Source organism: Dipodomys merriami, unplaced genomic scaffold, assembly GCF_024711535.1.
Source record: "Dipodomys merriami isolate MVZ:Mamm:240054 unplaced genomic scaffold, mDipMer1.0.p SCAF_11, whole genome shotgun sequence".
NCBI classification, from domain to species: Eukaryota; Metazoa; Chordata; class Mammalia; order Rodentia; family Heteromyidae; genus Dipodomys; species Dipodomys merriami.
Window position 1 is genome coordinate 9862836 of NW_027202382.1, and position 15561 is coordinate 9878396.

The following is a 15561-nucleotide window of genomic DNA, read 5'->3' on the forward strand; positions in this document are numbered from 1 at the left end:
TCGCAGAGGGTAATGGGGAACACAGAAATGGTGGGACAGTGTGTGAACAAAGTCGGCAGTGATATTAGACGCTATGTTGAAAATGAACTATACAACTTGTGCAGGAGAGGGGTCAGGAGGGAAAAACTGGGAGAAAATGAGGGATGAGGTGACACTGTTCAAAAAGAAATGTACTGAATACCTTAGCAATACCCTCTGTACATCACCTTTAAAACAATAAAAAATATTAAAAAGTATTCATTTTCCCTTTTAATACAAGACTGCCTTCTCTATCTTCTGCTTCTAATTTTATTGAAGACAGAAGAGTGTTTTCTTTTTCAGTTCCTGTGCTTTTCTGTTGTACCTCATGTTTCAGACCAGGAAAAGCTGGTTCAGTGAAAGCTAACTCCTAAAAAATAATTGATGTTTTATGTGTGTCTTTCTGAACCCTTCCAAGTCAAATGATTTGTCAACTCATCTTCCTTTTTTTTTTTAAAAGAAAGATTTATCTTCACTAACGTAGAATATCTTGAGTATGGTTAATTTTGCATAGATTCCCATATCCAGCAGGTAATTTTTCAGATTAAGAGCCTGGCAAGCTTGCCTCTCATTCTTTTGAGTAGTCTCTACTCATTCCCCTATGGAATTCATGCCATAGGACTGGCCCCTTCTCTGACAGTTCTGAGTATTATTTCATGAATACGGTGCTAATGCTGTCTCAACAACCTCATGCTCTTTGAGAAGTTCATTTCCTTACTGAGAAATAAAAGTACCTTATTTCTCAATAAAGAAATAAATATATCCATGTGACTCAAATTACATTTTTATTATATTTCATTTCTTAATAACCTAATAGATTTTTACAGAGATGACAGATGCATAAGCCCTTATCATCTGCAATGACAACATGTTTTCTAACTTATTTTACATGTTGATAATTTGTTTTTACAATAAAAAATGCTCACAACAATTACCCAACAATAATAGTCAGTGAGACATAAACCTAAATCATAATCTTTTTTCTTTGATATTAATGTTTTAAAGAAGAAAAACAAACTTTCAGGCATTTTGAAAGAAAAAAATGGTTAGTGTGGAGTAATTTTCAATGGTGGAGTATTTCCAGAGTAAGATTTTGATAATAAGAAAAAGAAAATACAAACATACATTTTGTTTCTCCCCCTCTGTTTAGATGTACCAATGTTCATAAGAGTTACATTTTAACACTTAAAAAATCAAACCATCCTCCCCTATATATTTATATATGTTTATATAAACAATGCCTTTTTGAGTGATTATGATGAAGGGTATTCCATACCCTACAGATAAAACATATAAAGACAAATGCTTTATGTACCAAGAAACTCATCTATGTACGGTGCCCCTGATTTTTATTACAGAGGAGTAAAGTTTTCTTCCAAGTGGCCTCCATGTGTCTATACAACATGTTCATGACTCGTTTTTCCATTTCTTAATGTCACATACATACATAGTTGAATCTGGATGTAGCTAGACCTACAGCTGAAAGGAATGGGAGATATTTTTGGAAGGCTGAGTTAGTCTTCTGCATAATCATTATTTGTTGACTGTATTATATTATGGGTTGAATTGATTGTTTTGCAGTATAGATTAAGAATATTAAAGCAATTTAGAATTAGAGGTGTGCAGTGATGAATAAAGGTAAGATGGCAACCACATTTCTGATTCTTTTGGCCCTTGTAGATCAGACACAAAAAATTTTAAGCCATTTTCAGTAAAGAAAGTTACCTTGTGGGCTATACTACAATTGATAGAGCTAATCAGTTTAGACACAAATTTGCATTTTGTTACCTTCTAATGGCTAATTTATCCTATTAAAGGTAGATCCTTCCTGAAAATGTGGAGTGCTCTCTTGATTATGCCAGCTCTTCTCTCATTTTGCTTAGGCTATAAATAAATCTGTCTATTTAAGGTCGGCATTTTATCAACCCACCTGCTTTGGGAAGAGGCAAAAAAAACACCTCAGAATCATTCAGTCTGCAGATTGCTGTCAGCTTGTGATTATGTGAATGGAAAGTCTTCACTTTTAAAGTGTTGTGTGAGATAGGCTTTAGGGCTATTTTTTTAAGAGCAAGATCTAGCTTAACAATTATTCAAGAATTTCTGAGTACCAATGAAAGAAGACTTATCTTGTGCAAGAACGTTCATTGAAGGGGCATGACAGCTGCTCAGAGGTGACAGTGGTGACGGGGAAGGCAGGAGAATGAAGGATCACTTCAATCTTGGCAGCAGAAAAGCAGGCAGGAGTGTGAGGAAACACCAAAGTCTTCCACAGCTGTCTCAGGGGAGTTTTTGCAGTCACCCCTACCCCCACACTTCACCATGATTTTGCTTCACTTGCTCCAGCTAGCCAAGATCATTCTCCATTGGAAAATACTAAATGACTATCTGGGGGTGTAGTGCACAGAGGATGCACATCCACATATCATTTATTATAGTATATTGCTATAATTGTGCTTAAATTAGAAATTAAACTTTGCCAACAGGCATATTTGTAGGGGGAAAATCAGTATATATCAGTATATAGGATTAGATATTATTACTGAGTACCAACTGACAGTCTTGGAATTTATCCCCATGGGGGTGGGATGGGAATCTACTGTGGTCACTGCTACTGTCCTCCAACCTATTGATGATATTTTCAGAGAGCTGGAGGAATAGGAAGGAGAAGATATATTAAATACCTGGGTAAACTGAAGGAGGGCAGTCTAGGACATACGTAATCATGTCCTGATCACATTTCTGTGTTTGGGAAGAGGAACATCAGCTCTAGTTCTGTTTTAAAATGAAAACACATTTATATAACCTGCTTTTTTTTTTTTTTCCAGGGAGGGGTAGTACTTTCCCTGAAGCCATCTGTTGAGAAGTTCATATAAGATAAGGAGTTTCCTGTGCCTAGTGTTTTGTTGGTGGTGGTGGTTTAAAAAAACAACAACAACAACAACATACAGTTACTTTTACTACTTCTAAATAGACAAGCCAATTTCAGATTTGAATGCCTGTCATTCATGATTGATTTACAATGTAATTCTCTTAGCTAAGCCTTGTAGGCATAGATTTTCTCTGAGCCCAATGTTTATTAGGTAAAGTTAGCTAAAGATCACAGCAAATCAGCTCTCACCTCCTCCTATAGGACAAAGTTGTGACGCTTCCTCCTGACCCCCCACTGGTTATAGACCTTTTTTGGGGGAAAGTGATGAGACTTTCTTGGGAATGGCTTTTGTAGGGGTGAATGATAGAGCAAAGCACTGAGAGCATCATATCAAATGCTTGCTTGTCATAGTGCCTTCAAACACTCTGTTGCCTAATGAAAAGATGAAATTCTAAAAATATTAGGCAAGAGCCAGGTGCCAGTGGCTTATGCCTATAATTCTACCTAATCAGGAGACAGCCTGAGCAAGAAAGTCTGTGAGTCTCATATCTCTAATAAACTAACCCTGCAAAAAGCTGGGAGTAGAGTTCTGACTCAAGTGCTATAGAGCTAGCCTTGAGGAAAGGAGGTCAAGGACAGCGCCTCATTTCAAGCCCCAGGACCAGCACACAACAAAAACAAGAAATAACATTTCACTTCTCAACGCTTTATATACAAAAGACAGAATAACTGTAAATCTCTTTCACCAGAAATGTATCAAGGATTTTAGCCAAAAGGAATTGTAAAGAAGGAATCTCAATAGAAATAACCAAGAAAATGATGTATTAGTCTTTCAGGAAATGTTAATTTTAGTAATAAAAAGGATAAGATTTTACCTAAGTGCCAAGTGCAATGAATGGCTATTGTGTTAACAGATTTTTTAAACTGGTTCACAGGTCACAAGATCCATTTGAAATTGGATGTAAGCTATAGTGTCCAGGAGTTAGAGGATAAATTCATAAACCAATGAACGTTAGAAAAGACTATGATCACTGATTCTTTTTCAGATACAACTATAAAAATTATCAATAAAAGAAAGATCATGGGGCTGGTGGTAGAGTGCTTGCCTTGCATACATGAGGCCCTAGGTTCAATTCCTCAGCACCATATAAGCAGAAAAAGCCGGAAGTGGTTCAAGTGGTAGAGTGCTAGCCTTGAGCTGAAGAGCTGAGGGACTGTGCCTAGGCCCAGAGTTCAGGTCCCATGACCGACCCCCCTCAAAAAAGCAGAAATAACAAGTCCCAGAGTGTTCTCCAACCTTTCTTTAAAGTCTTGATATGTCTTTTTTGCAAGTCTTATTCAAGCTGTAAGTGGACTATTTTTTTTTTCTCCTCTAGAGAGCCTCAAAACACCTTTTGTGATATTCAAAGTTTCTATGAACAGGTCCTGAATATAAAAGAACTGTCTTGATATAGAGTTGAAGGAAGATCCTTAGACTCTACTTAATTTTATTTCTCTAAGATCACATCTTCTCTTTGTACTTCTAATATAAAAATACTTTATCTAGTACTAGAGTAATGGGAAGTTACAAAAGTCAAGCTTCAACAGAGGTGAGATTTCAATTATTCTTTTTTTTTAACAGAGACACAGATTTCTGAGAACAAAATTTTTGATATGACAATGAAAAAAGAATCCCACCCTAAATACTATAGAGCAAATTTGAATACCTTTCAACTACAAGAGAACTGATGTTAAGCTTTCTGAGAAAATTGAGCAAAATCAGAGTTTTAACAATTTCCTGAGGAGCTTAGGAAGTATGAGTCTTAGAAATTTATGGACTACATTTGAAAAGCACATGATTGTAAATACCATGTAAATGAAAAGCCTGGAAAAGTGAGGATTCTGAAAAATGTGTAAAAGTAGAAACTGCTATATATGAATATGTTAGACCAAAGTGGGTGAGTCTTACTCTAGTCTTACTCTAGTAATATGCTGTTCAGACATGTGGGCTTGTGTGTCAATTTTCTAATACTATTAGGGCTCGGCTCAAGGATTTCTTTTCTCATAGAAATTTAATGGCTATAGAGAAAAAATACTACTCTAAAATATTTAATATCATACATACTACTGGTCAACCTAGAACAAAATGCTGAGCCAAACATCTATATTTCTTCATAGTATACTTTGAAACACACCCTGTAGGAAGAAGATAATTCAGAGATGTCATACCTAAGGTAAAAATTGGCCTGTGTGTTGGAATGAACTGTTATTCTATACTATGATCTAGTTTGGTCAAACAGAGGTCATCTATAAGCATAAAGAAAATTTCATGCAATCCTTTTGTAAGACTGAGTACTGACGTTCCAGATGACATTTAATGCCAAAGCCTTGCAGATATTAAAAGAAAAGCAAGATTCACATAAATAATGAAAATATAGAAAAGGTAAGGGGCTATTCAGTTACTTATAAGCCCATAACCACATTGCTTCAAGCAAAATATAGCCAATTATTTCAAATACATTTGGTCAATATACTGTTGGGGTCTGAATACTTATACAAGTGATATATATATATATATATGTATGCATACATACATATATGTATATATATGTATGTATATGTATATATGTCTGTATATATGAATATATATATGTATATATATTCAAGAAAAACTTATATAAGAGACTTTTTCTTTGTAACTGTTTTGTTTTTTTCTTTTTGTCTTCTTTGTTCACATATCTGTCTTTGGGCGGGCAAGGAGGAACACAGAAATGGAGGAACAAAGGGGGAACAAATGCAGCAGTACTCACTAGACACTATGTTGAAAATGAACAAAACAACTTATGGATAGGGACAGCAGGAAGAAACTGGGAAAGAATGTGGGAGGGGTGACATTGTCCAAGAAGAAATGTACTCTTTATCTGACTTATATAACTATAACCCCTCTGTACATCACCTTTATAATAACAATAATAGTGTATGAGAAAAAGCATGGTTCTTGTTTACAGAACTTTTCAGAGGGTTTCTTAGACTAATATAGACTTCAAAGGAAAGACAATAGAAATGCAATATTTACCCAGTTATTGGTCAGTGGAGCTCTTAAAGATTGCCAATACGATCTTTACCATTCCATGGATCTGAGTATGGAAACTTGAATCCAGTCTGAATTCTTTGAATGAAATATGCAAGTCATTTAACCAAATATTTTCATGAATGGGTTTAACTTTAATTTAATTTCATTTTACTTGGGAGGTTTTATTCAACTTTTAGTTTGACAGAAAAGAAGGAGTAGCAAAACTCATTTATTAGCTCAGTTTTTGCTCGGTCCTTGCTTGGTCTCTGCCTCTGCCTCTGCCTCTGTCTCTGTCTTTCTCCCTTTCTGGTAGTTGGTAAAATATTTCTTCATAAAAGATTCCAAAGTTAAAAAGAAGTAGTTTTTCTTTGAAAGGCTATTTTTCTATTTTATCTTTAGTTTTTCTTTTAAATCCAAAGAATCTATTTATTTGCACAGGACTTAGAATTTTGATAGAATTTCTGCACAGTGTGATTTGTATTACTAGATATAAATAAGTTCACAGATGAGAAAAGAACTTCTAAAATATCTATGATAATCATCGAGATAGTCAAATGAAATATGACTCAAATGGGTAATTATTTGATTTTTCTTTCTCATTTTCCATTTATTATTAAGGGAGAAATGGGTTGAGATGTGCTGTTATTCAAGTGGTGATACAATTTCTGCACTTGTCACTTTTGTATTGGGTTTGAATTAATCTTGTTAAAGTTGCTTGAAATTTCAAGTATTAAAAAAAGCCAGTGGTTTAAAAATCAGATCCTGATTTTATACGTCAAGAAGGACAGTCCTTTAAACCAGATCACTTCTGGTAATGATATGATGTTATTTTTTTTTAAACTGGAATTTTAAATCTTGAGTAAAGTAACATTAATGCCAACTGAGTTGGGCAACTATCCTCAGGTCAAGAGGGTAAAAGAATCAGCAGAATTTTACAGATATAATTTTATTTTATTTTCTCAGTGGAAGAAGATAATCAGTAAATGTCATTTAATCCACCATTTTCCCTTCACCTCTTCAAAAGCAAAACACATTCTTCTGATCTGTATAAGATAAATTTCAAAATAAAGCCCATAAATCTACTTGATAGAAAAAAGTAGGGAGAATTTCTGAAGATAATACTGTGCATATAGCACTGGAATAGAGAACATCAGAGTGGTAGTAGATATATATTCCCTTTGACTGGGGTTAATCTAGAATTCCAGTAGCTATCATGGTTTAAATAGATCCTTAGGTGCATCACCATCTTGTCTTGCACAGATGACCCTGGTTCATACTGGCAACTGATAAAACCATATTCAGGGCTCTTTCAGACAAAATAATCCTTGGTGTATATATATATATATTTTTCATATATATATGTATATATGTATATATCATATATATATATATTTATACCTCCTTTTCCATTTTAAATTAGCCCATTAGCAGTGACTGGTAAAATTAATATCAATGGGTGACTAAGGGGATTATTTTAATTAATAACACCTACCTTGCATTTTTCAAGGTACATCTAGTGGCATACCTCCTCCTGGAGAAACCCAGGGCTTTGTTACAGTAAACTGGTCCGGTGTGATATTACAAGTATAAAAAATATTCCATTCTGTATCAAAACTAGGCACATGCCTTTATTTATAATAACAGAAGTGAACAGACTTGAGCAGTTTTGCCTTGGGTCCTGTTTCTTAGCATCCTCTTACCAGACATACACAACTGTCAACAAATTTCCACCCATTACCTCCAGGGATCTAATCTCAGGTTTATCTGTAGTAAAGGAACATGAAATCACACTTGGATCTATAGTGGTGAGTAACTAAAAAGCACAACCTCTCATTCATATTGCTTCAAAACATATACAGCATATATGTTTCAAAAAAAAAACCAAAAAAGGAAAATAATCTATTGATCTGTTTTTGGTGCAGAAGCAACAGTATGGTATGATGCAAGGCTTTAACAAATGAGAATTATAGATACAAATTTTTCTGTAGAGTATGTGTTAAACAAATGTGTCTTTTTAAATATGTAAATCCTACACTGTAGGTTGTTCTTTTTAATTTATTTTAATTTTCATTTTTTGCCGTGGTAGAAAATGCTGAATTATTGTCCATGAGCATGAGCCAAAGGTTCAGGTTCATGACTGAGATCCCCAGAATGCCAGTATTTGCAATGCAAACAATTAGTATGCCACTGAGTGAAGGGTTCTGACACATGTCTGCCTGCCTCTATACATCGAGAGTCTCCATAAGAATTCTTCCTGCTTCCACACAGGGGGCAGCTGGGGGCAGCTGCTTCTCAAACTAAGGATTTTCTGTGCCAGACTGCTTTATGGATCACCAACAACGACACAGAGACAGTAGTGCCCATCAGTGGTAGACCCTCAAATCATTTTCATGTTGAACCTCCTGGGTCCGGCCACCTCCCCTTCTACAACAGCACCATTGTTTTTTCGGGGTACATACTCAAGGTCAATGCTGTTTTTGTGCTTGCCTTTCCCTCGGCTCCACACAAAAAGGAGGAGAAAACAAAATAAAACCACTCCCAGGAATGTGAAACAGCCCATGGCTGTAGATACCAGTATTGTTTTAAGGTCCAGGGAGAAAGTATTGGCATTGGTGCCATTGGAAATGGTGTCATTGGAGTCGGTCATGTACATAGGGGTCCTATTTGCGTAAAGGAAGCGGTCTGAAGTGAATCCTTTCACAGTTAAGGAGGCTGTGAAGGTGTCATTTCCCGCAGCGTTGCTAGCGATGCAAACATACATCCCACTGTCTTGATCCTGGGCAAAGCGGATTTCTAAGGTGCCATCACCCAAGACGGTGGCCCTTCCGTTGGACTTGGAGGTGATAAAACGCCGTCGGGGTGTCACCCAGGAAATCATGGGCTGTGGATCTCCATCTGCATTGCATTCTAGCTGCACCGTCTGCCCTTCATCTACCAGAAGGTGTTGCAACTTCTTTTCGCGGATTTTGGGTTTTTTGCAGGTAAAATAAAAAGAAAGGGCAGTGCTGTGGAAATCCTTGAAGGATTTCTCCCGGATGGTATCTGGCCCAGCGCACATGGGCTGCTGGCCACCGAACTGCAGGGTGGGCTGTCGCTGCAGGATCCAGAGGAGACGGCAGTCACAGGCCAGTGGGTTGTTATTAATGCTCAGGACCTCCAAAGCCCTCGGGGAGGAGAAGACGTTCTCTTCCAAAGTTTCCAGTAGGTTCTGAGACACGTTGAGCACACGAAGGAAACGGAGCCCTTGGAAGGAATGAGGCTCAATGGTACGGAGCTGAGCCCCCACGATATGGAGCTCCTGAAGGCGGGTCAGGTCAGAGAACATGCCTGCTTCAATAGTGCTGATGGGGTTGTAGGAGAGGTTAAGGTGGGTCAGGTATACCAGATGTTTAAAGGCCAGGAAGGGAACCGTGGACAGGTTGGTGTTAGTGATAGAAAGGGATGTGAGGTTGAGACCGTAGAGGCTATTGGCGGGCATCATATCCAGTAAAGGCCAATAGTCAATCTCGAGGTGTTTCAGATGGAACAATCTTTTGAAGGCATACACGGGCATATTGTTGATGTTAAGATGCTTCAGATGTAGGCTGATGAGGCTGCGGAGGTGGGAGAGGGCTTCCGTGGGGACTGCCGTTAGATTGCATTTCTCCAGGGTGAGCTGTTCCAAGCTAAGTAGCCCGCTGAAAGCCCGGTGTGATATATAAACCAAATCATTGTCTCCCACTTCGAGAGACTTCAGGTTATGCAGATCCTGGAACATGTAATCCAGTAAAATGACAATCTTATTTTCACTAATGTCCAGCTTGGTGAGGTTGGACAGCCCCGTGAATACTCCTAAGGGGACCAACTTCAGGCGATTGCCTTTCAGGCGAAGGGAACGCAGGTTAAAGAGATTGTTGAATGCTCCCGGCTCCACATTGGCAATGATATTGTCACTCAAGTCTATCTCCTCCAGGAGAGGGTATGATATGAATTCTTCAGGGTTGACACTTTTCAACCTGTTTTTGCTGAGGTCCAAGATTTTGGTCTCGATGGGAATGCCCTCTGGGATGGCAATCAGCCTTCTTCTGTGGCAGCTAACAGACTTGTTCTGGGCAGAGCACTCACAGCGAGCAGGGCAGCCGATGGTGGATCCCATGAAGATGAACACCACAGCCAGACCCAGGAGTGGCTGCCAGCATGACACGGCTGTGTGAAGCATGACTCCACTTCTTAGTCTACACCTTGGTCACGGGCCTGCAGAGACAGGGAAAAAGAAGGAGGAGACGTTGAGTTAGAGCATACATAAGGGACATCAACAGATGGGTAAAGGAAACACGACTCTGGATGAGGAACCAGAGCTGGGATTATGCCCGAGGGCTCCCCCTGCGGAGCACATGATCTTGGAGAGGTTATTTCGGCTCTCTGTACTTTGAGAATCTCTCGTCTATGACTATAATGTAAGGTAGTATTCTAATGGTGTTAGTAATTGTAATACCTTCCTAGAACTTGGCATGACAAATTTAGTGTTCGACAAATCTAACAAGACGAGTTTAGTGTCTGGAACAGACGGAGGTAAAACAGCATATAATTCACATGCTTTCGTTTAAATTCAAGTGAGAGAATCAGAGGTCAATAGCTAAGAGGAAAGCAGTTCTGTGGGAATGGCAGTCTGCATCTGTAATGTCTGAGATCTCATTCTCTATTCAAAATGAAGCTAATAGAAGTTTCATTCAACATCAGGCTAGTGGGTCCAACATGCCAAGCAAAAAAATTACACTTACTACAAAGTGCTGAGATTCTGCTCCACCTCCCCCCCCCCCCCGCCCCCCCCATATATTCCCTTAAAAAGGACTTCTGATTTTAAGGCAATCTTCTGGTAAGAAGTCAGTGAAATTTTGATTTAGGAAGGACCCTCCACACACACCTTTTTTTTTTTTTGAGGCAAACCAATATTTTGCCTTCATTGTCTCCCTGTTGGTTGTGTGTTTTTTATAGAGATGAAACACAATCAAGGTACCTTGATGACTATGGTATAAATACTTACAAGCTTCCATCATTCAAGATGGGAAAACTTTTCAAAAACTATTTGATCAAATAGGAAAATAAGCAATCTAGAGTTTGCAAAGTAAAATATATATATTTACTTGTGTTGTAAAACTTATTTTAGTTAATATCATTACTAAAGAATATCAAAGTTCTTAGAATAAACTTAAGAAATGCATAGAAGCAATATGACAATTACTAAATCCTACTGATAAGTCAAAATAAAATTTACTAAACAAGGACAAACTCTATAGTTAGAAATATGAAATAACATAAGCTCAATGAAAACATTCATTACAAAATATTTTAATATAGAAAATTAATTCTAAAGTGGAAGTAAAGAAGCAAAATACAAAGGTTTGTCAAAGATTTATCTTAATATTAGTTGGATTCCATAGTAGTGCTTAGTAAACATCATATTAGTTCTATGTATTTCCTTTTAAGTTTATTTTTGTTTATCTGTTATAGAGGAAGACTGGAAATGTATAGTGCATATATATAGTATAATCTTGGTTTTATAAGTTATGATATCAGTATACCACAAAATTATGTTTGAAAAATAAACATGGTAAAATAATCAGAAAAAGTAAGAAAACATAATGAAAACAGTATTGTATATTTAAACATAGGAAGTAAAACTAATAAAGCAATGTTACATTGCTATAAAATATATAGTTAAAGAATAAAGAATTATGTCTGAATGCATGTGAAAAATGCTGTGTTGAAGATGACTGATGTTAACAATTTAGTAAGGAAAATATAAATAATTAGCTAAATATTGTTAAAAGGAGGTTGGAAGAATAAACAATACAGATAGAGAGAAAATAATCAAAATACATTATTATGCCTTTATGTAAATATCACTATGAAGCCTCTTTGCATAGTAGGTTAACAAAATGTATAAAAAGAATAACAGTCTTCAAATTTATATATTCACATATCCTTTATTATGACAGGGAAATATGTTTTTGACTATATTTGTATGGGTCTTTATGGATGAAAAGATTTTTATATCATTTATACATTTTTAGTTTCTTTGGAACTGGTAAAGTGAGTCTTTTTAAAAAATTCCACTGAAGAATACTGTTATCTTTGGTAAAAATTTGCTTAATGTACATGTAACCAGTTAGATAATGAGAAAATTGGCATCTTGGTTCTGATTTGTTTCAATAATATTTTAGGAAAGTGTTCTTTATTAAATCCATTAATTTGGCAAGGAGAGTACACTTGGGAAGATAGTGATCCAATCATTGCTATAGCTAACCTGGGAAGGAGTTCAATAGCTAGTATATATATTTTTAAGGTTATTTTGGCTGAAGTCAAAGTGATGGGCTGTCCAAATGGTTTGTACTCAGCTAGCAGGCAGCAGGCAAGCTATCTTCAGCTCAGGAACACTTCAGCCATTGATTACTAGCAGAAGTAGATAACCTGGAACCATAACGCATCTGAGTTCGTTGATGTAGCTTGGAAACTGTGGAGGAAGGTTATACTTTACTATTCTCCCCACAAATATTCCTTGGTTTTACTCTGGCAGGGCAAACTGCTGATTCCATTTAGCTTTCACTGTCAGTAGAAGTCTTACAATCAAAGCTTCCAATGTCCAACTGTGACCAAGGTTTGACAGGATGAACTTTGTTCGTTAAGAATAAGCAGAAATTTCAAATATATAGGGAGCATACAAGGGCCCTTCCATTAATTCTGATCAAATGGACTCACCAGGATAGTGATTAGTAACTTTTTAAACCTAGTGTGTGAAGTTCGACATTTTCATCCTTAACATTTTCTCTAAGCTTGGTATTTATTTACAACTTAATGTATCGTATTACTGGAAGAAACACAAACAAAAGCATCAGGGGTTGTATGAAAAAGAAAATCAACCTAGGAGGACAGAAACAGCAAAAAATTCTACCTGGCTCAATAAGTTATAAGGTTCTCACATACACGTTATTTTGTGATTATAAAAGAGAATAAATGGGAGCATTAAAGATGGTATATGTATGGTGCCTCACACATTAATAACTTATTTTCCTCATGTTTTAATGGGAGAATTGGTTTAGCTTCCTGAAGCGGTGTCAGTCAGAACAGAATATCAAGCCAAAGAAAGACATGAATTTCTACTGAGGACAAGACAGCTCAGAAGAAAGAGATCTTCCAGGGTTTGATACATTGGCCAGAAGTGGACAGATTGCTACAATCAAGAAAGAGAAATAGAGAATTCCAAGTAGCCATAATATTTAAGAACACCAGTAAGAAAGGGGGTAACAGTTGTATATTATTTATAAAGAAAAATTCAGAAAGGAAATAACTGCTTTGATGGATAGTACATAATGATATATTGTTTAGTCTGGGAATTCTATGGTTAATTTAGTTCTCTGGCAACTGAACAAGGGCACAAAACAATAAATGGACACCATGGAAATCTTAAACCTTCATCCTAGTTAATAATAGGATTTTCTCCTCCAAAAAATGATTTCCCAAAATGGAGAGAAGTAGTGATAAATAAAAGAAGTAGGGAAGAAAAGGAAACAAAAGATGCAATGATCAAAGGCTTCCAAATTCATCTGATATCATCAAACTTTATAGTTGTCTAAAACTCTAAATTGGAAATGCTACTGTGTCAAAAATCAGATACACCTGTGTGAGCCAGGTGCTCATTGGTCACACTTGTAATCTGAGCTACTCAGGAGGCTGAGATAATGGTTTAAAGCCAGTCCAGGCAGGAAAGGACATGGAACTCTTATCTCCAATTAACCACCAGAAAACTGGAAACAGAGCTGTGGCTCAAAGTGATAGAGCACCAGCCTTGAACAGAAATGCTCAGGGACAGGCCCAGGCCCTGAGGTCAAGCTCTTTGACTGACAAAAACCAAACACCAAAATCCAAAACCCACGAAAGCACTTGTGAAATCTGTACAAAGCACTGGAATCAGAGAAATCCATTCTATTGTGAATATATCTGGAAACTCAACAGGGGGACCTGAGTTCCTTGAAGGATGTAAGGAAAGTTGAGATCAAACCCAGTATCCCAAATCCATCAGAAACTATTGGACTTGAGCTCTTTCTCTACAGAAATTAAATTTCTCCTTCTCCATGCTTCACAATTACCCTCAAAGCATTGATTCCATTTTTCTTAAAAAATGGAAGTTTTATTTTTCATTTTTTAAAAAACTATCTCTAAGTAGCTATACAACGAGTTTTCCATTCAACCTGTCACCTGGAAAGTTTTAATACTGAAGCTCAATTTAGAGAATCTTCAAGAGAAAATGGTTACAGTCACCATGACAGCCAGATGTGGAGAACACCAAATGAGTTTTATATTATAAACATAGTTCTGAAACTAAAATTTATAAGCGCAACAATAAAAATTTTTCAGTGGTTCAGACTAGAGAGAAAAGTTACCCACCATTTATAATGATACCTTTCAGTTATCCATGGTCTATGACCAAATCTGTCAATCATTTTTTATTATCATTTAGTAGGTTTACAAGGGAGCTGTGATTTAACAAAGCAGTTTGTGAATGTAATATATATATATATATATATTGATTAATGTCACTATGTTCAATATTTTCACCAATCCCTCTCCTACCTATCCTTTCCCTTACTCTTGTGAATTTTGTAGAATATACATTAGATTCTTGTCTGCATTTTTCTGTGAATCATTTAAGAGAGCATTTGGATATGAAGTTATAGTACTTGTAGAAACTATTAGATACTTGCAATTACTATGTAGTTTAAAACCTATATAAATATCGTAAGATTCTATTTGTATTGAAAGGAACTGTTAAAATGACAATGCAATAAAGTCTTTGTAAACTGATATAAAATGGGCATATATCTTATAAATCAGACATATAGTCATATCACCTATTTATTTTTTCCTCTCTGCTGACCCTTTATAATTTATTCAGAAGAGGTAAGTAGATTAAGAAAGTTTTTATTTAATTCTGTCATAAATACATTAGTATTATGTGGAACTGATGGGTTTTCTTTTTAAAAGCTAACAACTTTTATGTAGTAATCTCTTGGGATTTTCAGGAAATACAATCAAGGGACATTTTATATAGTTCCCTTTGAGCCTGATGATTGAATCTCTGACTTGGTGAGTCTCTAGGACTCCTATCTATTCAGAGATGCCACTTTAAACAAGGGGAAACCATGCTCTCTCATGAATGTTGTCTTCAAGGATGTGAGAAATAGTTATTCAACTGGAAAAATTCTAGGAATGCAAAAAAAAAGTCCCACAAAAAACCCCAACAACCCAAAAGCTCTCAATAGAGCAACAACTCTTTTTACTCTGACCTAAAAGAAGACAGCTCCTTAATATGTGTTCTCTTGCCAGGCAGGAGCTAGACAGGAGGCATGACGGACTTTTTGCTACAGGGTGAGACTACTGAGGAGTCCATCTAATCCTGTTGAAGTACTTATCTCTTGACTTCAGAAGGAAAAAAAAAACACCCTTCTTGCTGATGTGTCATTTGCCTAGGGTTACAGCCTTACTACTGGAGAATGTATTTTTAACCAGGATCTCTTGATGCCCAAGATTTTTTCTAACCATGATTGCTTGAGCTCTTAACTTTTATACTTCCTGCATCCTTTCT

At 36.4% G+C, this 15561-nt stretch overlaps 1 protein-coding gene across 5 annotated transcripts in view; it reads right to left on the reverse strand.

The window, feature by feature from the left end:
- Positions 1-5504: 5504 nt before the first annotated feature.
- Lingo2 (leucine rich repeat and Ig domain containing 2) overlaps positions 5505-15561 on the reverse strand; it is a 1109212-nt gene continuing 1099155 nt past the window's right edge. For all 5 annotated transcript variants that reach the window (XM_070008434.1, XM_070008424.1, XM_070008452.1 and 2 more), the window contains one exon: positions 5505-10172. In XM_070008434.1, the coding sequence (XP_069864535.1) occupies positions 8317-10137 (1821 nt within the window). In that variant the 5' untranslated portion in view covers positions 10138-10172 and the 3' untranslated portion in view covers positions 5505-8316. The remainder of the gene's footprint in view (positions 10173-15561) is intronic.